At 38.9% G+C, this 22,403-nt stretch overlaps 1 protein-coding gene across 1 annotated transcript in view; it reads left to right on the top strand.

The window, feature by feature from the left end:
- Positions 1-16,558, top strand: part of CPA6 (carboxypeptidase A6) — a 331,259-nt gene extending 314,701 nt beyond the window's left edge. The window contains exons 9-11 of the mRNA XM_003942899.4: positions 4,841-5,043; positions 10,944-11,028; positions 16,371-16,558. Of these exons, the coding sequence (XP_003942948.1) occupies positions 4,841-5,043; positions 10,944-11,028; positions 16,371-16,558 (476 nt within the window). The remainder of the gene's footprint in view (positions 1-4,840; positions 5,044-10,943; positions 11,029-16,370) is intronic.
- The last annotated feature ends 5,845 nt before the right edge of the window (positions 16,559-22,403 follow it).

Here is a 22,403-nt window from a genome sequence, read left to right as displayed (position 1 = left end):
GATCTAGTTTTTCTGCAGTAGGATAATTCCTCAAAACCGTGGTGGAATAGTGTTTTCCCCAAATTCATATCCACTGAAACATTAGAATATGACCTTATTTGGAAAAGGGGTATTTGTGGAAGTAATTAGTTAAATTCAGTGAGTTGTCCTTATAAGAAGAAGAGAGGATACACACAGAAACACACAGGAAAGCCATGTGAACATATAAGAAGAGACTGGAGTACAGTCATGCACGACATGACAATGTTTTAGTCAACAGTGATTGCATATATGACAGAGATCCAATAAGATAATACTGTATTTTTGCTATACCTTTTTCCATGTTTAGATACACATATATTTATCATCTTGTTATAATTGCCTATAGTATTCAGTAGAATGATATACTGTATAGGTTTACAGCCTAGAGCAATGGGCTATACATCTACATTTGCATAAGTACATTCTATGATGTTTGCTCACTGATGAAATTGTCTAATGATGTATTTCTCAGAAGATATTTTTTATTGTTATTATTTTGAGATAGTGTCTCTCTCTCTGTCACCCAGGCTAGAGTACAGTGGCACAATCTTGGCTCACTGCAACCTCCACCCCCTGGGTTCAAGCAATTCTCATGCCTCAGCCTCCCGAGTAGCTGGGATTACAGGTGTGTGCCACCACACCAAGCTAGTTTTTGTATTTTTAGTAGAGACAGTTTCACCATGTTGGCCAGGCTGGTCTCTAACTCCTGACCTCAAGTGATCAGCTCGCCTCAACCTCCCAAAGAGTTGGAATTACAGGTGTGAGCCACCACACCTGATCTTAGAACTATGTCTCTCTTTAAGTGATACATGGCTGGAATGCATCCACAAACCAAGAAATGCCAAGGATTGCCAAGAACCATAGGAAGCTAGGAAGAGGCAAGAAAGGATTCTTCCTCAGAGCATTCAGAAGGTGGATAGCCCTGCCGACACCTTGATTTCAGACTTTTAGCCTCAAGAACTATAAAAGAATAAATTTTTGTTATTTTAATTGGCTTAGTTTATAGTAATGTGTTATGGCAGCCTTAGGAAGTTAATACAAATACTGAGGCTGCCACAATACTAAAAGTAGATATCTGTTATATCTACTTACACTATATTTTTTTCTGTAGACATGATATTGCCGAATCTTCTTTATTTTTCTATATGAAAACATCAGGTCACGCACTATGACTCATGCCTGTAATCCCAATACTTTGGGAAGCCAAAGTGGAAGGATTTCTTGAGCTCAGGAGTTCAAGACCAGCCTGGGCAACAGGGCAAGACCTCATCTCTGCTAAAAATAATTCTTTAATCAATCATTTTCTGTAGGATTAGAGATAATAAATAAATAAATAAATAAATAAAATCAGTCATTTGATCAATGAGTTTCATCTATTAGCATTCTTCATAATCACTGTTACATAAGACTTATTTCTGCCCTCTTAATTCCAATATTCCTGTTCTCTGTTTCCAGTATTTCTTTTTTTTTTTTTCTTTTTAGAGTCACACTCTTGTAGCCCAGGCTGGAGTGCAATGACATGATCTCAGCTCACTGCAACCTCCACCTCCCAGGTTCTATAGGCATGCACCACCATACCCAGCTAATTTTTTTGTATTTTTAGTAGAGACAAAGTTTTACCATGTTGGCCAGGCAACTCCTGACCTCAGGTGATCTGCCTGCCTCAGCCTCCCAAAGTGCTGGGAATACAGGCGTGAGCCACCACACCCGGCCTCTTTTAAGAGACAGGGTCTTGCTCTGTCACCCAGACTAGAGTCCCATGGCACCATCACAACTTGCTGTAACCTCAAACTCCTGGGCTCAGGCGATCCTGCCTCTGCCTTATAAGTAGCTAGGACTACAGGTGTGTGCCACCATACCTGGCTAATTTTTTTATTTTTTGTAGCGATGGGGTCTCACTATGTTGCCCAAGCTGGTCTCTAACTCCTGACCTCAAGCAATCCTCCAACCTCAGCATCCCAAAAGTGCTGGGATTACAGGTGTAAGCCACTGCAGCCGGCCCTGCTTCTTCTTTTTTCTTTTTTTCTTCTTTATTACTTTCTATTAAATGGTTCAAAGCTACTTCCATTAGTTGTGAAGTTTGTGTTCTATTTTTCTAATTCTGGTGGTGATTCCTAACTTAAGACCCATACTTAGGTTTGTTTTTTACCATCAATTTCTAGATTTAATCAATATTAAATAGACCTTTTCAAAATAGACCAACAATTTAGCTTGCTTTTGCCTTCCCTGCCCACCCCACCTCTTTATTTTCCCATCAATTTGTTATCTCTTAGGATTTGATACCTAGCCCATTATACTTTCTCCCCTTTGGATATTGCTTATTTAGATAGATGTTACTAAGGTGCTTACTAACCTACAATTCTCATATCAGGTAGGCTCTCTAGAGTTACTCATTATTTTGTTGGAATAGTTTCTTCTGGGGTGTTTTCTTTCTTTTTTTTATTGCATTTTAGGTTTTGGGGTACATGTGAAGAACATGCAAGATTGTTGCATAGGTACACACATGGCAGTGTGGTTTTCTGCCTTCCGTCCCCTCGCCTGTATCTGTCATTTCTCCCCATGCTATCTCTTCCTACCTCCCCACCCCCCCATCCCTCCCCCCTTTCCCCCCAACGGACCCCAGTGTGTAGTGCTCCCCTCCCTGTGTCCATGTGTTTTCAAAGTATGTCAGTGTATGGCATATTCTTTTGAGACCTTTTAGATGCTAGAGAACATCTTTCTTTCGCTCTCACATTGCAATGAGAATTCAGCTAGTTATAGAAGCCTAGATTCAAAATTCCTTTTTAATAAATATATTACTCTAATGTTGCTGTTGAAAAGTCTAATGTGAATGGAATTCTTGTTCCTTTCTAAATGACCTGCTTTTTCTCTCTAGAATTGTTTTCTTTTCTTAAATTTCACTTTAATTTGTCAAAGTGTTGATATTTTCCCCTTTATCTTTTTGTTCGATGCATAATAAGTCTGTTCAATCTTTGCTTAATTGTGGAGAAATTTTTGACTGGGCATGGTGGCTAAAGCCTGTAATCCCAGCACTTTAGGAGGCTGAGACAGGCGGATCGCTTGAGATCAGGAGTTCAAGACCAGCCTGGCCAACATGGTGAAACCCCGTCTCTACTAAAAATACAAAAGTTAGCCTGGTGTGGTGGCAGGGTGCCTGTAATCCCAGCTACTCAGGAAGCTGAGGCAGAAGAATCATTTGAACCTAAGAGGTGGAAGTTGCAGTGAGCCAAGATCCTACCACAGCACTCTAGCCTGAGCGACAGAGCAAGACTGCATCTCTCTCTCTCTCTCACACACACACACACACACACGCACACACAAATGTGGAGAAATTTTCATTGGCAGTTTTTTAAATATTTATTTTTTTATTTCCTTCTAAGGCTCCCATTAATCACATATTGACACTTATTTGTATTTTTCATGCCCTTTCACTTTTGTCTCATTTTTCCTGTTCTTTACCCTTTCCCAATGGCTTCTGGGAATGTTTCAAACCACTCTCCATCTTATGAATTCACTCATCAACTGTATTCATTCAACCCTGAATTAAGTTGTTTGCTTCTACTATATCTGATTGGCTCTTTTTAATAACTCCTTGTCCCTATTTGTTTCCAGTGCCCTTCTACATGCCCTTGAGCACATTTATTAGGATTATTGTAAATTCTTGTTTTCTCTGGCTCATCAGTTCTGCTCCCTCCAGAATTAGTTGTTTGGTTTGTGATCTTGCCTTTCCAGGCTTTCCAGATTCCACAGATCTGTCTTTAGTTTTTCCATTCCCTTCAGAATATCAGTTATAGTTTTCATATTTCATTCTGAGTTCCATCTATAGCCCACTTGCTTCTAAGGCACATCCAGGATGAGATTCAAAGGAGGGAAACTCCAGCTGCTGTCAGTTCCCCATCCTGACTCTTTACTTTCCTACAGCATAAACTCCACTTGCAGTCCTCAAGATTTAGTCCAATTTGACTAGGCTATCTTTTCATGTTTAGTAGAATTAGACTACATCACAGAAACACCAAGCATTTTCTACTGGTTTATGGAGAGAATTCTCATTTTCTAGAGGTGAGGAAAAGACATTAGTGGCTCCATATGGTAAATAACCATGGAAAATGTGATTATTTCCAAATTTTCTTGGAACCATAATACTTTGGATTGTTATAGTCAGTCTTATTTACCTTCCTTCCTCCCATAGACCTCTTAATAAGTCTTCCCTATATAATTTGATTTTTAATTCAAAAGTTATTAAAATTTTGTTTTGAAGATTTCATAACTAAACTCTAACAGATCCCCAACTAGAAAAGCCTCTTGGTTTTACAAAACTAGTTTGGATAGTGCTGTTCTAAAAATATCATAGGAATTGTTTTAACATGTTCTGTGAAATTATTTCTGGCCTGCCTTTATGTTCTCGATATAGCTATATTTGTATCTTATAGATACCTTTACATATGTCGAGCCTTTTCTCTCTGACATTGACTTGTTCAACAAGTATTTGTTGAACACTTGCTGTGCTATTGTTCTAGCTGCTAGGTGCAGCTACAACTGAGAGCTGATAGAGCAGTTTCTTTAGAGTAGTTTGTACAGGTTCAGTTGCAAAATCAGTACCTGGTTTCCATTCAGGCCCTCCTATTGTGCATGGGAACTTGAATTGCCTTGGAATTTTTGTATTGATTTCCATAAATGAGAAGTTAGATGAACTGCTTAATAATACCATATGTTTGCAGAAGTAAAAGAAAAATCACAGCTTAACAGTGCTGATTTGTGTTTCTTATTTCTTTTTCCCCTCTGCCCACTTTTGCACCCCATTTTCTTTTCTGATTTGCAGATGAAGGAGCTTCTATGCACCCTTGTGATGATACATATTGTGGCCCTTTTCCAGAATCTGAGCCAGAAGTGAAGGCCGTAGCTAACTTCCTTCGAAAACACAGAAAGCACATTAGGGCTTATCTCTCCTTTCACGCATATGCTCAGATGTTGCTGTATCCCTATTCTTACAAATATGCAACAATTCCCAATTTTAGCTGCGTGGTAAGTATTTGACCCTGTGCTTGTGTGTCAGGCCTCATGCTGCTTTTCTAAAGCTAAGATGGTTCTAAATACTAATGATAATGGCAAACATGTATTTGTGTTTAGCTTAAGTATTTTATGTGTGTTAATTTATTCTTCATAACAATCACATGAGGCAGCTTTTATTATCCCAACTTCACAGATGAAGAAACTAGAAATTGAGACCCAGAGAGATTAAGTAATTAGATGGAGAACACACAACTACTAAGTCTCATAGCCAGGATTCAGCCCCAAGTCTAGCTCCATAGTTGTTTCTTTTAACCACAGTGCTGCTTCCCAAATACAATCATTTCAAACCTATTTACATTCTTACCACAGGTTACACAGAAAAGGTCAGGGTAGATTTGATTAGTATCACAGCTTTGGTCATGTATGCAAGGCTGTAATTAACTTTATTGAGTAAATGATTGTTCATTAATTATAGATTGACTCTCATTAATTAAAAGCAAGTTTTAATTTATAAGTGCTATTTGCTTAATGCTACTAAATCTTTGGGTGTGTATCTGACAAGCTAGTACTAAGGATGAACAGACTTACAGGCATAAGATTACTTCAAAATGAAAAAGCAGACTTACTTTATATCAGAAACCCAGCAAGCTATCCACTATAGGACATAATTCATAACAAAGTGAGTCATTTCAGAGCCTATAACATCTAAAAGTCTATAAAGTTCAAAAACCAAGAAAAACTTAATGTACAGTTCTAAAAGTCAGGTGGCACTTAGCTTTGGGGAAGAGGGAGAGGGTGCAGTGATTGGAAGGAGACTGGGTTGCTGCTGCACTTCTATTCCTTGACCTGGATGATAGTTCCATGAATGTGTTCAATTTGTGATCATTTGTTGTGCTACCAACTCAAAATGGTGCACTCTTCCATGTGTATGTTTTAAGGCTTTTTTGGCCTCCTGACACCTAATGTGTGATGTCTTTTTTCAGCACCACTTCTACAACACTTCTTGGGTATCCAAAAATTAATTCCATTTGGTCACTGACTACCCAGAGTTAGCATCAGACTCCACAGTTTTAAGGACTCAGTCTCGCATGACTGGCCTCACTTCAAACACCAGGAGCAAGCAGAAGGTTCCCAAGTTAACCACATTCCTGTCTGACTAGGCTACAGAGTTGCAAGCTTCTGCCAGCTCACCTCTTGTTTGATAATTCACTAGAATGACTCATAGAGCTCAGGAAAGAGCTTTATATACTATTACCTGTTTATTTAAGAGACACAACTGGCTGGATACAGTGGCTCCCTCCTGTAATCCCAGCACTTTGGGAGGCCCAGGCAGATGGATCAGTTTTGTTGTTTTGTTTTTTGTTTTGTTTTGTTTTTGAGATGGAGTCTTGCTCTGTCACCCATGCTAGAGTGTAGTGGCACAATCTCAGCTCACTGCAACCTCCATCTCCCAGGTTCAAGCGATTCTCCTGCCTCAGCCTCCCAAGTAGCTGTGATTACAGACACCTGCCACCGTGCCTGGCTAAATTTTGGATTTTTAGTAGAGACAGGGTTTCACCATGTTGGCCAGGATGATCTCAATCTCTTGACCCCATGATCCACCAACCTAGGCCTCCCAAAGTGCTGGGATTACAGGTGTGAGCCACCATACCTGGCCATATCATTTGAGCCCAGATGCTTGAGACCAATCTGTCCAACGTGGAGAGACACCCATCTCTACAAAAAAATTAAAAATTGGCCAGGCGTGGTGGTGGCATGCACCTGTGGTCCCAACTACTCAGCAGGCTGGAGCAGGAGGATCACTTGAGCTCAGGAGGTCAGGGCTACAGTTAGTCATGTTCATGCCACTGCCCTGCAGCCAGAAAGACAGAGTGAGATCCTGTCTTGTCAATCAGTTAATAACACAACTCAGGAACACACCAAATGGAAGAGATGCATAAGGCAAGGTATAGGGGAAGGGGCACAGGGCTTCCATGCCTTCTCCGGGTGCATCAATCTCCCAGCACATTCAGTGCTCATTAACCCAAACACTCTCCAAACCCCGCTGTTTAGGGGTATTTATAGAGATTTCATTACATAGGTCTAACTCATTATGTCATTAACCACTGGAGTGTGGACTCAATCTCTGGCCCCTCTCTCCTCCTCAGGGGGTGAAGGATGGGCCTAAAAGTTTCAACTCTTTAATTACAATGTTTGGTCTTTCTGGACCCTGAAGCAACCTAGGGACCTCCAGCCACAAGACTTCTCATTACCATCCAAAAGATACTTAGCACTCTGGAGATTCCAGGAGTTTTTAGAAACTGTGTGCCAAGAACAAGGGACAAGGACCAAATATTTTTTTTTTTTATTATACCACAATGTTATACTCGAATTTAAAAATGTATTAAAGAGAATCATTCCCTTTTCCCCTACACCTTAAACTCCAAATACCGCACCGATTGCTTGGGTTTTAGGAATTTCTGATCTAGATGTCTAAGACCTGGGAGAAATGGGAAATACAAGGAAGCCAGTGGAGGACATGGGGAAGCCTTTTATTCCGTCCAAAAAGAGAATTTTGTTCTTGGCATTCCAAGAATTCTGAGCAAATTCCTCCTTTTTGGAAATGTTGTAAAAGTGATAATTATATTCTACACTGCTATTTAACTGTTCTGTGGGTCAAATTATCGTATGAGGGCCAGGCACAGTGGCTCATGCCTGTAATCTCAGCACTTTGGGAGGCCAAGCCACCAGGAGTTTGATAACAGCCTGGGCAACATGGTGAAGCCCCATCTCTGCTAAAGATACAAAAATTAGCCAGTTGTGGTGGCACACACCTGTAGCCCCAGCTACTCAGGAGGCTGAGGCAGGAGAATCACTAGAACCTGGGAGGCCAAGGTTGCAGTGAGCTAAGATCCTGCCACTGCATTCCAGCCTGGGAGACAGAGTAAGACTCCATTAAAAAAAAAAAAAAAAAAAAAAAAAAAAAAAAAAAAAGGCTGGGCACGGTGGCTCACACCTGTAATCCCAGCACTTTGGTAGGCTGAGGCAAGATGATCATCTGAGGTCAGGAGTTCAAGACTAGCCTGGCCAACATGGTGAAACCCTGTCTCAAAAAAAAACAAATTTTAATTAAAAATAATTAAATAAAAATTGTTATATGAGAATGTTCTTTGTATTTTAAATTTATCTTCCCACCTTGAGTTAATACTGTTTTCCTTTGTCTTAGATTAAAAGATGTGGCATAAAATAGATAATTAGTGCCTGTGATCCCAGCACTTTGGGAGGCCCAGGCTGGAGGATTGCTTGAGCCCAGGAGTTTGAGACCAGCCTGGGTAATATAGTGAGACCTCATCTCTATAACTGTTTTTAAAAAAAATTAGCCAGGCTTAGTGGTTAGTGGTGCATACCTGTAATCCTAGCAACTCAGGAGGCAGAGGTGAGAGGATTGCTTGAGCTCAGGAGGCAGAGGTTACAGTAAACTAACGTTATGCTACTGTACTCCAGCCTGGGTGACAGAGTGAGACCCTATCTCAAAGGCAAAAAAAAAAAAAAAAAAAAAAAAAAAAAAAAAAAGATGAATTTGTCTCTCTGTGGACATTTGGCAATGTTTATAGACATTTTTGATTGGCACAACAGGGTTGGGGGATACTACTGGCATGTAGCGGGTATAGGCCAAGGATGCTGCTAAACACCCTACAGTGCATGGGATAGAACCCAAAGCAAAAAAATTATTCAGTCTAAGATGTCAACAGTGCCATTGTTGAGAAATCCTGGAGAGAGTTAAGGATAAGTTTGGTTACCAAAATCATGATTACAATTCTCAGAAACTAGGCAATCCCTGAATGTTAAGCAGAAACCATTAAATTTGATTAAAATTGTTTAAAAACATTCCATCAATAGGTAAGATTCAGTATTTCTGGCAACATTTTTAAAGTCATGAAGTTGCTTTAAAACGGAAATTATATACTATTTTGGGAGGCCAAGGCAGGCAGATCACCTGAGACCAGATGTTTGGGACCAGCCAGGCCAACGTGGTGAAATCCCATCTCTACTAAAAATATAAAAATTAACCTTGGGTGGTGGCGGGTGCCTGTAATCCCAGCTACTTGGGAGGCTGAGACAGGAGAATCACTTGAACCTGGTAAGCGGAGGTTGCAGTGAGCCGAGATCACATCATTGCACTCCAGTCTGGGCAACAAAGGCAAAACTCCATCAAACAAACAAACAAATAAGTAAGCAAGTGAGTATGTATATACACATATACCATTTACTTAGCTGAAGACCAGTAACTGATGCCTAGGTCCTTCTGGACAATTGGAAACAGGAGACAGTGAAGAAAGGAAGGATCACTTGAGTCAGCCCTTTCAAATAGGTATCTAGCTGTGGACACCTGGAAAATAATTCTGGGGGAAAAAATGACAGTTTTTATTTTTTTATTTTTGTGGATATATATCTAAACCCTAGTCAACATGCACCAGTACCCAAGTAGCAGAGGTGCAGTGAGCTCAAAGGGCTAAAACTGTGCACCTCCTTTGTGTAAACAGACAAAGTGATTCTCTTTTTTTCCCCCCTTGGGTTTAGTCAGTTTAAATAATGAGAAGCAAAGTTCCCTCACTAGCAGAATGCAATCATCTTCTAAATGTAGAAATATCTGCCCTTGCCATGGAATATTGCTGAGACCATTGGAGAAGATGTTAAAAATCTTAGCACAATCTCCATAAAGAAATTTCATTATGGTGTTTATAGTCCTTTTCTGTTGGCTTCCATGAGAAGAATGTCATCATCAGTGGGATCAGTAGTAAATAGCGTGCCAGCTTCTGGAGGCTGGTCCCTGAATATAACCACAAACAGTGGCATTTGCTGCAAATACTGCCTAATGCATTTCTGAGCTGAATGAGGACAGCAGCCTGAAGCTCAGTCCGGCACACACCCCCATGTTGTCCGGAGTGCTTCAATTTAAGTATTAAATTATTCATAAGCAAGTTGAAATGGGAGAGTCGTATTCTGGTTTCAACATACTTCTTTTCCTCTCACTTGTCATATAATACTTCTCTAACTCCTGGTTGAAACCAATGTTTTTATACCATATTTAAAGGATAATGAGTATCATTCTAGTTCATGATAGGATATCCATCTTTCAGTATTTCGATTGTGTTGAATATTTTTCCTAATTTTTGGCATTGTTAGGAAAAATTCTACCTTAGACTTTCTTCATCTTAGCAGTACCTGTCTAAGTTCTGGGGGAGACATATGTAACCTTAGAAGTCAGCATTCTGACTGTTATTTCCATTCCCAGTGAGGATAAGCACATAGCATAAGAAAAATCATTCTTAATGTATTTTAAAAAATTTTAATGATTCAGATGTGTTCTAAATACCTTGTACATACCCAGTGACATATATACTTAAGAATCAATATGATTATCTTAGTACACTTTCAGATTTATGCTTATTCAACATTCATATGTGAAATATTGATCAAGCATCTGTTGTATACAGGCACATTGCTAAGTACTGGTTGTGCGCTGTGACTAAGACTGACATGGTCCCTGCCCTGCCAAACATTTTGTAACTTATAGAAATAGGTGTCCCTGAACTAAAGTGAAGAGAACAGAACACTAAGTCAGCCTCAGAAAATGTGAGTACTTAGCTCAACTGCACTGCATACCCATTTAACCTTGCTGAGCCTTCCCTCATCTATAAAATGAAGATATTATTGATCACTGATTTTTTGTGAGGTAAATGAACTGATGTGTTCTAAAACATGTTGCAAAATGTAGTGTGTGACATAAGAGTAATATAATATTATTAGTGAATATAGATCTTAACCAGTGAGCCCATCTTGTTGATGACTGATAAGTCTCAAACAACATAGCAGTGTATCGAAAAGTTTCAATGCAACAATATGTAAAATTTCTCCATTTTCCCTCATAGGAATCTGCAGCTTATAAAGCTGTGAATGCACTTCAGTCAGTATACGGGGTCCAATACAGATACGGACCAGCCTCCACAACATTGTGTAAGTTTCCTGCATACATTGTGTTAGAATCCTCTCTTGAACCAATATCCTGTATCATGACTTCCCTTTAGAAAGAAGAAAGTGTGTTCTCCCTAAAGTGAAATTTTTGACTATCAAATTAGCTGAAGAAAATAGGACTTTATATGTGATTAGTTTTATACAGCTTGACAGAAATCACTGTACCCATTTAAACAAATTCAAGCAGAGAATATGCTAAGCATGCAGTAGTAACTACAAGCTGAACTGAGATCTTATGACAGGAACATACCAAAATGGGCTCCTTAGGCAATTCTAACTACTACAGGCATGAAAACAGGCGTTGGGAAGATAATGAAGTAACTATTTCAGCCCTACACCAGCTTCTCTTTTATTCCCTTCCTCCACCATTCTTGTTATGAAATGCTGTTTCTTATGTAGCACCTTCCATTGAATTATCCCTTAAAAGGTGATTTAAAAGTATTTCTTTTTTTTTCTTTTTCTTTTTCTTTTTCTTTTTCTTTTTTTTTTTTTATTTAAAAGTATTTCTTTTTTTACATGGAGAAAAATGTATAGCAGAGCCAGAGATCACTTCCCACCCCCCTCCTCTTCCATCTTTAAGTAGGCTCTTCAGCTGGATCTAGAAACCAGATTGACACCAAGCAGCTTAAACAAGATAAAAGTATACACATTTTATTAATTCTGTGTGTACATGGGGATCTTCATAACAGAGTGAAGTCCAAAGAAGTGGCCAAAGCAAGATGATTTTATGCGTTTTGGACAAGGAACGATAAATTTGAGAATAAATAACAGGACAAAAAAAATCTGGCTAAGGACAGTAAATTTTCTAGGGCAGTTACTAGGAAATAAATAGGAGGTATATAAAACCAGTAGAAGATAAGGGTTACTTTGTTGAGTATATTTAGGTCCACCACAGCCTTGAATTCCAAGTCTCTGATGTTATCATCAGACTCTTTTCTCACCCTTCTTATTGTGAGACTACCCCTCCTAGAGGAATCTTTACTGTTTTCTGCATGCAGAAAGAAACACCTCAGCTCACCCTTTCTGAAACTACAATCTCCAATGTTTTCAACCCAAAATAATTAATATACCAATCTGGCTTATTTGAGGATGGCATGTCCTTCCGACTGGGTATGTGGAAAGAACTTACACAATGAATCATAATATGTGCATTCTAGTCCTAATTCTACCAGGTGTGTCAACCAGGCCAGTATATTTATTAATCCTGAGCTTCAGTTTCCACAACTGTAACAATAATTGGATTCAGGGTCTCTTAAACTCTAAAATTTATTCGCTATATGACTTGGAAAAATTTAGTAAGAAATCATGTATATATGGATGCCTGCATATGCAAATGAAGGTAAGCACACGCATGTTGTCTGTATATGTATAGGTAGTGACATCTGATTACGTGTCTGGGTAAAGTAGCAAAGTTCTTCTTGACTTCTTTAATCTACCTATCATTGTATTCCTAATGTTTTACCACTCATTTTCTTCAGCCTTCAGAACAAAGACTTGGTTTGTCAATTAACATTGACAAATAAGTTTATTCTAATAATGAGAATGTCAGCAATATGAATAGTTTTGTTTGTTTTTTCAAAGTCCATGATCATGGGTCTTACACTGACCTTTTTAAAACTGTTTTTCAGTGTTCACCCTGAAAGGGAAAAAATTGTATTTAAAAACTCATATTACCAATTGATACCAACATAATATATACATTAACAGTTTTTAAACATTAATTGTTTTAAATCTTACTACCCATTCACCTTTTCAGCTTCATATAGAGGCACAGCCAGAGTGTTATATTTACTGAAAACAATCTATTACCATAAAAATGAGGGTGTGACTGGCTGCGGTGGCTCACGCCTATAATCCTAGCAATTTGGGAAGCCAAGGTGGGTGGATCATCTGAGGTCAGGAGTTTGAAAGCCTGGCCAAAATGGTAAAACCCCTTCTCTACTAAAAAAGACAAAAATTAGCCAGGTGTAGTAGTGAGGACACCTGTAATCCCAGCTACTTGGGAGGCTGAGGCAAGATAATCTCTTGAACCCCGGGGGCAGAGGTTGCAGTGAACCAAGATCGCACCATTGCACTCCACTGACAGAACAAGACTCCATTTCAAAAAAAATGAAAAAGACATGAGGCTGTCACATCACCGTGATGTAACTGTTGGCACATATTGTCTCTGACTTGGCTACTATGAATACTATTTGTAGTTCCAATGTACCCTAATCAGAGGGACCCTGAAGCCACAGTCTATTTTCTGTCCTTAACTGAAGCAAAGGGAATCTGAGAAATAGCAGAGTCATTTTAATTGTCATTTTACATAATAATCCCATCTGTGGCCTGGCGCAGCGGCTCACACCTGTAATCTCAGCACTTTGGGAGGCTGAGGTGGACAGATCATCTGAAGTCAGGAGTTCAAGACCAGCCTGACCAACATAGTGAAACTCCATCTTTATTAAAAGTATTTTTTAAAATTTATATTTTTATATAAAAATTTTATATAAAAATTACTGGTGCACACGTGTAATCCCAGCTACTCAGTTGGCTGAGGCAGGAGAATCGCTTGAACCAGTGAGGCAGAATCGCTTGAACCAGGGAGGCAAAGGTTGCAGTGAGCCAAGATCGCACTACTGCACTCCAGCCTGGGTGACAAAGAAGATGCCATCTCAAGAAAATAATAATAATAATAATAATTCCACCTCTTACTTGTCCTAGGAAAAATACCATAAAAGTGATACTTTTTTGAGTAAATGACCATGCTTTGAAATAATAATAATAGGATTATCTCAAGCTGGGTTATATAAATTTTAGGAAAAATGTATACAAAAATTTTTCCATGAAACATTTATTCATTTAATGAATGATTTATTAAAAGCCTGTTAGACTAAAAACTATATGCACTTGGGGGTATAAAGAGACAAAATAATAACAGTTAATATATCTTGAGTATTTTCAAGTGATTTATTTCTTTATTTCATTTTCCCAACAACCCTATGCTATGCAGGTACTGTATTATCATCTTTCTTTTTCAAAAAGGGAGACTGAGGCACAGAGAAGTCACCAAGTATGTGGAGGGATCAGATACAGCCCAGGCTGCAGGCTGCCTCTAGTTCCCTGCTTTCAACTCTGTTGAAAAGCTGGAGTGTAAGGGCACAGGAGCCAGAAGGAGAGAGTAGCCAGAGGGCTTGTCAGTTGTGTTAAAGGCTGTGGAGACACTGAAAGTGGGATCTGAGGGGAAAAGGGAAAACAGAAAAAGAGGCTAGGCCTGCAGTCATTGGTAACCTTCAAAAAGAAAGTTTAATACACGGGTAGAGGCAACAGCCAGATTGAAAGTGGTTGAGGATGTAGACATAGTATATATAGATTCTCCTTTAGATTCTAAAGCAAAAGAAGAGGGCAACCAAGGGCATATGGCAGGATAATGTGACGGAAGCACTCTAGGAAAGAGGTCCTTGAGTACTTTTGCCAATGCAGATGCATAATTAGTAAAATAAGGTCATGGAACAGGGCCTTTCATGACCAGAGAAAACAGTAACCAACAGTATCAAGAGGTGACACATGTAAAAGACAGGGCGCATTTCTTCCTCTGAGCTCAACAGGGGAAAGTCAGAGAGCTGCAATGTCAGTGGAGGAGACAGTGGGGCAATCATCTAGAGCAGTGATCCTCAGGGACCAGGGACCCGTTTCATGGAAGATAATTATTCCATGGACAGGGGTAGGGTGGGGGAGGGTGGTTTTGGGATGACTTAAGTGCATTACCTTTGTTGCACAATTTATTTCCACTATTACTACATTGTAATATATAATGAAATAATTATACAATTCACCATAATACAGCTTCATTGGGAGCCCTGAGCTTGTTTTCCTGCAACTGGACGATCCCATCTAGAGGTGATAAGAGACAGTGACAGATCATCAGGCATAAGATTCTCATAAGGAATGCACAACCTAGATCCTGCACATATTCATGCACCTATGAGAATCTAATGTGCCATTCTCTGACAGGAGCTGGAGCTCAGGCAGTAATGCAGGTGATAGGGAGTGGCTATAAATACAGATGAAGCTTCACTGGCTCACCGACCACTCACCTCCTACTGTGCAGCCCAGATCCTAACAAGCCACAGACTGGTACCAGTGCATGGAACTTACAGATCATACCAGTACTGGTCTGTGGCTTGGGGATCAGGGATCCTTGATCTAGAGTAGGGGGGACAGTATAAAGTGAAGATGAGAAGAGAATGGGAAAGGTTCAGTAAATAAAGGACTAGAAAAGGAGCCTAGAGCAGCATGGGGGCAGAAAAAGACTTCTGTAATGAGGTAGTGTGGCTTTATAGGATCTCCACTCAGCGAGGATTTTCTCTAGTTCCCTCACCTAGTGGAAGGAGAGAAACTGGGCCAGGGGTTGAGGATGAGCCAAACGCACAGGAATGAGGCATGTTGAGGGTCTGGAGAGAGATTCAATGAAATAATTGACCAAAGCCAACTAGAGAATCAAATGAAACTATAAGAAAACAGGGATGAATATGGAAAGTACAAATCTAAGTAAAGACATAGAATAGGTTAAGCCGGTGTGGAAACACAAAGAGGCAGAAGAAATAAGCAGGTTTTCTGGGGCCAGGCACAGTGGCTCAGGCCTGTAATCCCAGCACTTTGGGAGGCTAAGGAGGGAGGATCACTTGAGCCCAGGAGTTCAAGACCAACCTGGTCAACATGGTTAAAACCCCACCTCTACTACAAATACAAAAATTAGCTGGTATGATGGTGCAAGCCTGTAATCCCAGCTACTTGGGAAGCTGAGGCAGAAGAATCACTTGAACCCAGGAGGCAGAGGTTGCAGTGAGCCAAGATCATGCCACTGCACTCCAGCCTGAGTGACAGAGCGAGACTCCATCACACACACACACACACACACACACACACACACACACACACAAAGGAAGTTTCTGGGAACACAATTTCAATATTCTAGACACCAGATGTAGATAAGAACTGAGTGATAACTAAAAACAAAAAGTTCCCGGTATAGTTGTTTATAGGTGAATAAAGTGGGGATGAACATAAACATTTCTGGAATTGAGTTTGAGAAATTTTGAGGTCATCATGCTGGCAAGGCATTCACATGTAGACTAGATCCTTAAAGATGGATCCAGTTATGATTTATAAGTTCCTTGTACCAGATGCCAAGGAACTTCTTTTAAATCATTCTTATTGAAACAGCATCTACTTGGAATGATTTAGTAAAGCTTAATAAGCAGATACTATACAGTATATACATTTAGAAAATTATACCAACTCTAGTGAGGCTGATCTTTTTTTTGTTTTGTTTTAACTTTTAGATGTGAGCTCGGGTAGCTCAATGGATTGGGCCTACAAAAATGGAATACCTTATGCATTTGCTTTCGAACTACGTGACACTGGGTATTTTGGATTTTTACTCCCAGAGATGCTCATCAAACCCACCTGTACAGAAACTATGCTGGCTGTGAAAAATATTACAATGCACCTGCTAAAGAAGTGTCCCTGAGACAGCCCAAGGCTCAGGTCAACTGACATAGGATTCTAAGCAAGGCCTACTTGGCCCTGAATGGACACTGTTCTTAAAGAGAAGGGCAACTGCTTAGAGTAAACATATCTATGGATTAAAAAAAAAAATCCCATGCAATTTGTGGCAATAGGAAACAGTAAAAATTAGGGCATAGCCTAGTTTATTATAAGAAGAATCATTCATTTTCTATCCACTTAAACTCTTATTTGATTATGGTGGGAGAGAATGTTTTCAAATTTTCCACTTCTCAAGAAATGTACAAATTAATTGAGGATTCCCCTTCAATAAATCTCATGTTCTCAGTTAAGATCTAGGCTAGTAATTATGTTTAATTACTTGGTTCTCATTAGAAATGGAAAATTTTGAAATGGAAAAAACCAACTATGTTTCTTAATAAACAAAATTTATTAGTATCTTAGATTATTTACATCTTCATTTCCTGGTATTAGGTATGCCATATACAAATAAAAATATAGCAAGATAGAGCACCTTATGTTTAGACTCTGAGAATGCCACTTGAAAACAAATAAGTAAACATTAATTGAAGTGCAGGCACAGAATTAAGAGATTTACACTAATCATCTCACCACAATACTGTGAGGTATAAACTATCATCCTCATTTTTCAAATGAGGAAATTGAGGCTTCAAAATATGTTAAAATCATAGACTTCCATTTCCAAAGCAATGACAGGATAGGTATCTGGACTGCTGGAAATAACTAAAACTTCTAAGCAAAATACCATATTTTAGGCTGGCCACAGTGGCTCACACCTGTGATCCCAACACTTTGGGAAGCCAAGGTGGGCAGATCACTTGAGCCTAGGAGTCTGAGACCAGCATGGGCAACATGGTGAAACCCTAATACTACATGCTATAGAAGAAAAAAAAAAGTTTAGTCAGGCACATACCTGCAGTCCTAGCTACCTGGGAGGCTAAAAAGGGTGGATCACTTGAGCCTGGGGAGGTTGAGGCTGCAGTGAGCCATGATTGCACCACTGCATTCCAGCCTGGGCAACAGAGTGAGACCCTGTCTCAAAAAAAAAAAGGAAAAAGATATATATGTGTGTGTATAATCTTTAAATAATCTTAAAGTTATCAGACAAAAAAAGGAAATTCAGGCCAGCCAGGAACTGAGCGAAGAAATCTAGAAAGACAAGTGGACTAATGTTATCCTGAGAGTATTTGTCAAACCAGCTGAGTGTGGGCTTTCATTTTCACAGCATTTTGAGGAATGGGGCCAGAGAGCAAAGCCCAGGGCTACTGCAAGTTGAGAAGTCTAATAGATTCTCCTTCTACCAGAATTCTGGGATTCCAAAGAACAATACCTCAGGCAACAGTAAATTAGAAATAAGCCTCCATAGTACTTCTAATGGGCCACAAGAAAAATTGACCATTTCAAAAAAAAAAAGAAAGAAAGAAAAATTGACCATTTCAAATCTGGGCAAGTGTGGAGAGAAGAGAAATTGCCACTGAGAATTTGGAACCACGAGGCAGCCCTCACACAAGTTTGTGGTCCAAAAGCAGACTATCTAAATGTCTGATAAACCTCTAGCCAAGAATTTAATTCAGTTTAATCCCAGACTGGCAATATCCCCCAAGCATTTGGTACAAGCAAATACAAATCCTCTTAGAGGATTTCCCTGACCAGAGCATATCATGAACACCAGGATAAAGAGATGAGCCTAAAAACTTCTGGGGTGTTGAGAGGTGGGGGACACAGACAACAGAATGAGGACTAGAGTAGCCTGCAGCTGCTCAACAGCACCATTACTGCCACAAGGCACTGGAGAAATGCCTTAGTTTTTGAGGGAAAATGATACCGAAAAAATCTAAACCTTGCAAAATTGTCAATGAAATGTAAGGGTAGAATCTCAACATTGTCATAGAAGTAAGGCCCTATATTATTTACCTTTCATAGGAAAACCCTGGAGGATGTGAGCTACCAAAGTGAGGGAGTACACCAAGAGAAAGACAAAGGATTTAGAAACACAGGGAAACTAATTTAAAAAAATCTGAAGACTGTGGTGAAGGGAAAATTCCCAGGTAGTAGCTATATGTCAAGCTTACAGAACAACTAACTTGGGGTAGGAAGAGGAGAGCTGAAGACTTCAGACGAAATTCCCCAAGATAAATATGCAACAAATAGAACACTTAAATATGTTCAGAGGCCGTCTTTACTTACATTAGAGAACCATGATACAAATTAGTAATAAAAGCGCACAAAACCAAGCAAATGAAAAAATGTTTATTAACTAGTGGAAACAATGAGTTATGCAAGAGAAGAAATAGAATCATGATATACTATGTGACTTAGCTATAAGTAATACTTACATAATCATAATATTAGCCCTAGATATTGATTTTACCAAAAACTGTGATATAAATAGAAGGATAGGAGGAAGTAAAATGTATGCAAGAAGAGGAGGTATAGGAGAGTAAATCCTCATCTTCCATAGAAGGAGTCAATGGACAATCTCTAAGACTGAAAAATCAGGAAGTATCTATACATGTATGTTATTTAGAAATAAGAAAATACTAGAAGAAATAGCTAAAAGGATTAAAAACTACTGGGCAATGAGAGGGAATAAGGAGTAAATAACTGTAATAAGAAGAGATGAAAAAAAAGACTTGTTTTTAATATTAGCCTTACTATATTATTCGACTGGTTTCATTTTTTATATTGAAATATACATAGCAGAGTATATTTCTTTTAAGGGAAAACAGTAATTTTTTAAAACCTTAAAAATTTTTAAAAACCTTAAAAGCAGCTCTCAGCTACTTACCATTCAATCTTTCTGATGTTTATAAAATATATCAAAATTAAATTTAAAAGAAATATTAAATGATATCATATATGGAATGCTTAGCACAGAAACCAGAATATTGTAAACAGTCAGTATATCTTAGTTTGTCTATGTTTTAATCAATCTGAGTTATCTTTTTATTTTGTAGTCTCAGTTATATCTCTGTAGGAATGGATCTCAGGCAGTTTTGAGGCTTGGTCCTGCTAAGGAGTACTATACCTGGGAATTTAAACTTCCATTTATTCCATCTATGGAATTCATCCATCCATCTCAAATGACCTGGGGTGGGGTTTGTATTATACTAGCTATTTCTACCAGGATAATGGGCAAAAACCAAAATGTCCAGAATAATCCCGAGGGCTGGAGGCTTGTGAAGACCTTGAAGAATGGAAGGGTGCTGCTTCTCAATGGACCTGACAAGATGCATAGCAATCAGCTGGTGCCTGGTGACTTTCCAGGACGCTTGATGCCAGGAGACTTTCCCCTCTGGTTGGGAGTGTGCTGCCATAGTCCCTGCTCTGAAAGCTGCCTGAGTCCAGATCCTTTGCAGGTATCTACTAACATCTTTCTATCAAACATCATCACTCTTGTGACAACAAAACAATAGTCAACTCAGAATTCAAAAGAAACAAAAATCAAAGAGTTTACAGATGTTCCCCAAAATTCATTTTTCTCTTTTTTTTTTTTGAAAGTGTCTTGCTCTGTCACCCAGGCTGGAGTGCAGTAGTGCAATCTCGGCTCACTGCAACCTCCATCTCCCAGGTTCAAGCTCTTCTCCTCCCTCAGACTCCCAAGTAGACTACAGGCAGGCTGGCTCATTTTTGTGTTTTTTTTAGTAAAGACAGAGTTTTACCATGTCAGCCAGGCTGGTCTCGAACTCCTGGCCTCAAGTGATCCACCTGCCTCATAGTCCCAAAGTTCTGGTATTACAGGCATGAACCACTGCGCCCAGCCCCAAATTCGTTTTTCATTATATTTTTAATTTTCAACCTCACCAAATCTATATCATAAGATCTGTTAGCAAGTTCACGCCAAGAACTAAAATGTATATTCTTTTATTTGGCCCTGTACATCACATAGTATTGGTGCTAAGAGCATTTTTTTCAAAGCCAATAAGGCAATAGAAAATACAGGATCTGAATAATCCACAAACTTCAGGGTATATAGTTTCTTTATTATTCATCTATACATTCAAGATGAAATTTTGCCTTGATGAACCTTATGCAAATTCTTTTCAATGATTACTCTCATATTTCAGTAGTTCTGTGTATCTTTTATGGCTCATATTCCATAAGAAGGTATTTTAATATTTATGGGCTATTTTCATTTTTAATCTCTTTGAGCTAAGCCACAAAATATACTGTGGAATGATTTATGTTTAAGACACTCTGCTAGTTGCTGTGTCTGAGGAACAAGTGTTATATTTATGTCAATACTTAAGAATAAAAAAGTTTACTTCAACTAAAAACAGCACATGCACTTTTAAAAATAGTTTAGCAAGATACTTTTTTACCCACTATTATAAAAAAGCAATTACATAAATTCTGGTTATATTGAGTTTTAGTTCCCAACTTAATCAGTTTTAGCAAGTATTTTAGCTTCTTAGGGCTGCTGTAACCAAAGGCCACAAATTGGATGGCTTAAAACAACAGAAATTCGGCCAAGCATGGTGGCTCACACCTGTAATTCCAGCACTTTGCGGGGCTGAGGCAGGAGGATTGCTTGAGGCCAGGAGTCTGAGACCAGCCTAGGCAATATAGTGAGACCCTGTGTCTACAAAAAATAAAAATAAAAAATATTAGCCAGGTGTGGTGGCATGCACCTGTAGTCCCAGCCACTCAGGAGGCTGAAGCAGAAGGATTGCTTGAGACCAGGAATTCAAAGCTGCAGTGAGTTATGATTATAACACTGCACTCCAGCCTGGGTGACAGAGCAAGACCCTGTCTCTAAAACCAAACCAAGCCAAACAAAACAAATACACATTTTGTCTCTCAAGGTTCTGGAGCCTGGTAGTCCAAAATCAAGATAGCGGGCCCGTGTTTACTCTGAAACCTGTAGGAGAACCCCTCCCTTGCCTCTTCCTAGCTTCTGGGTGGTTACCAGCAGTCCTTAGCATTCCTTGGCTGGCAGCTACAAAACACTAATCTCTGGCCTTAGACTCATATGCCTTCTCTTTGTGTGTCTCTGCCTTCACATTTGTCTTAAAAAGACAACAGTCATATTGGATCGGGGCCCACCCTATTCCAGTATGACCTCATCCTAACTACATCCGCAGAGACCCTACATTCTGAGGTACTGGAAGTTAAAACTTCATCACGTCTCTTTGGGGGGAAGAGCAGATAAAATTTAACCTATAACATTAAGAAACATCATGAGATATTGATGTTAATAAGACTATTTACACAGCCAGAAAGCCGTGAATCTTGCTTGAGTTTAATCTTTTGTTCTTAAGGCTGTTAGAGAATAGACACACACAAAAAAATATTTTTAAAGTTCTAACACTCCCAGTGAGAATTTTTTTTAATAGGCTACTAGTGGAAACAGAATGATCTACTCTTTGTAGTTTACTTTTATAAATAATAAAATTATAGTTCAAATTATTATGTGCTCTTTTTAACGTAGGAAATGTGTTAGTTTTAGAGTTGTATATTACCCTAGGTCTCAATAATTACTTTTGGCTGCTGCATCATAAAAAGTATTTACAGCTAAGTTGTACTAGATCAAATCTAATTGATTAAATCAGAATTCTGTGCAGTGTTAATTAAAGTATGCTGTAGATTAAGCACAGTAATTACACGAGCGATTGTATTTAATGAAATATTTTCATGAATCAGAATCAGAATATTGCATAATAAACTTAGAAACAGCTATACTGAATGCCTAATATATTTCACAAAACACATTGCACCAGGAACTGCTAAGACATCTGAATAATGTACATGAAAATAAGGTGGCTTGAAGATCTTCTAAGGCAGACCCTAATTAAGTCCTCATTTTCCACCCCCTGATTGTGGGTTTC

The sequence above is a fragment of the Saimiri boliviensis genome, chromosome 15, assembly GCF_048565385.1.
Source record: "Saimiri boliviensis isolate mSaiBol1 chromosome 15, mSaiBol1.pri, whole genome shotgun sequence".
Classification (NCBI taxonomy): Eukaryota; Metazoa; Chordata; class Mammalia; order Primates; family Cebidae; genus Saimiri; species Saimiri boliviensis.
This window is presented reverse-complemented; position numbering and strand designations above follow the sequence as displayed.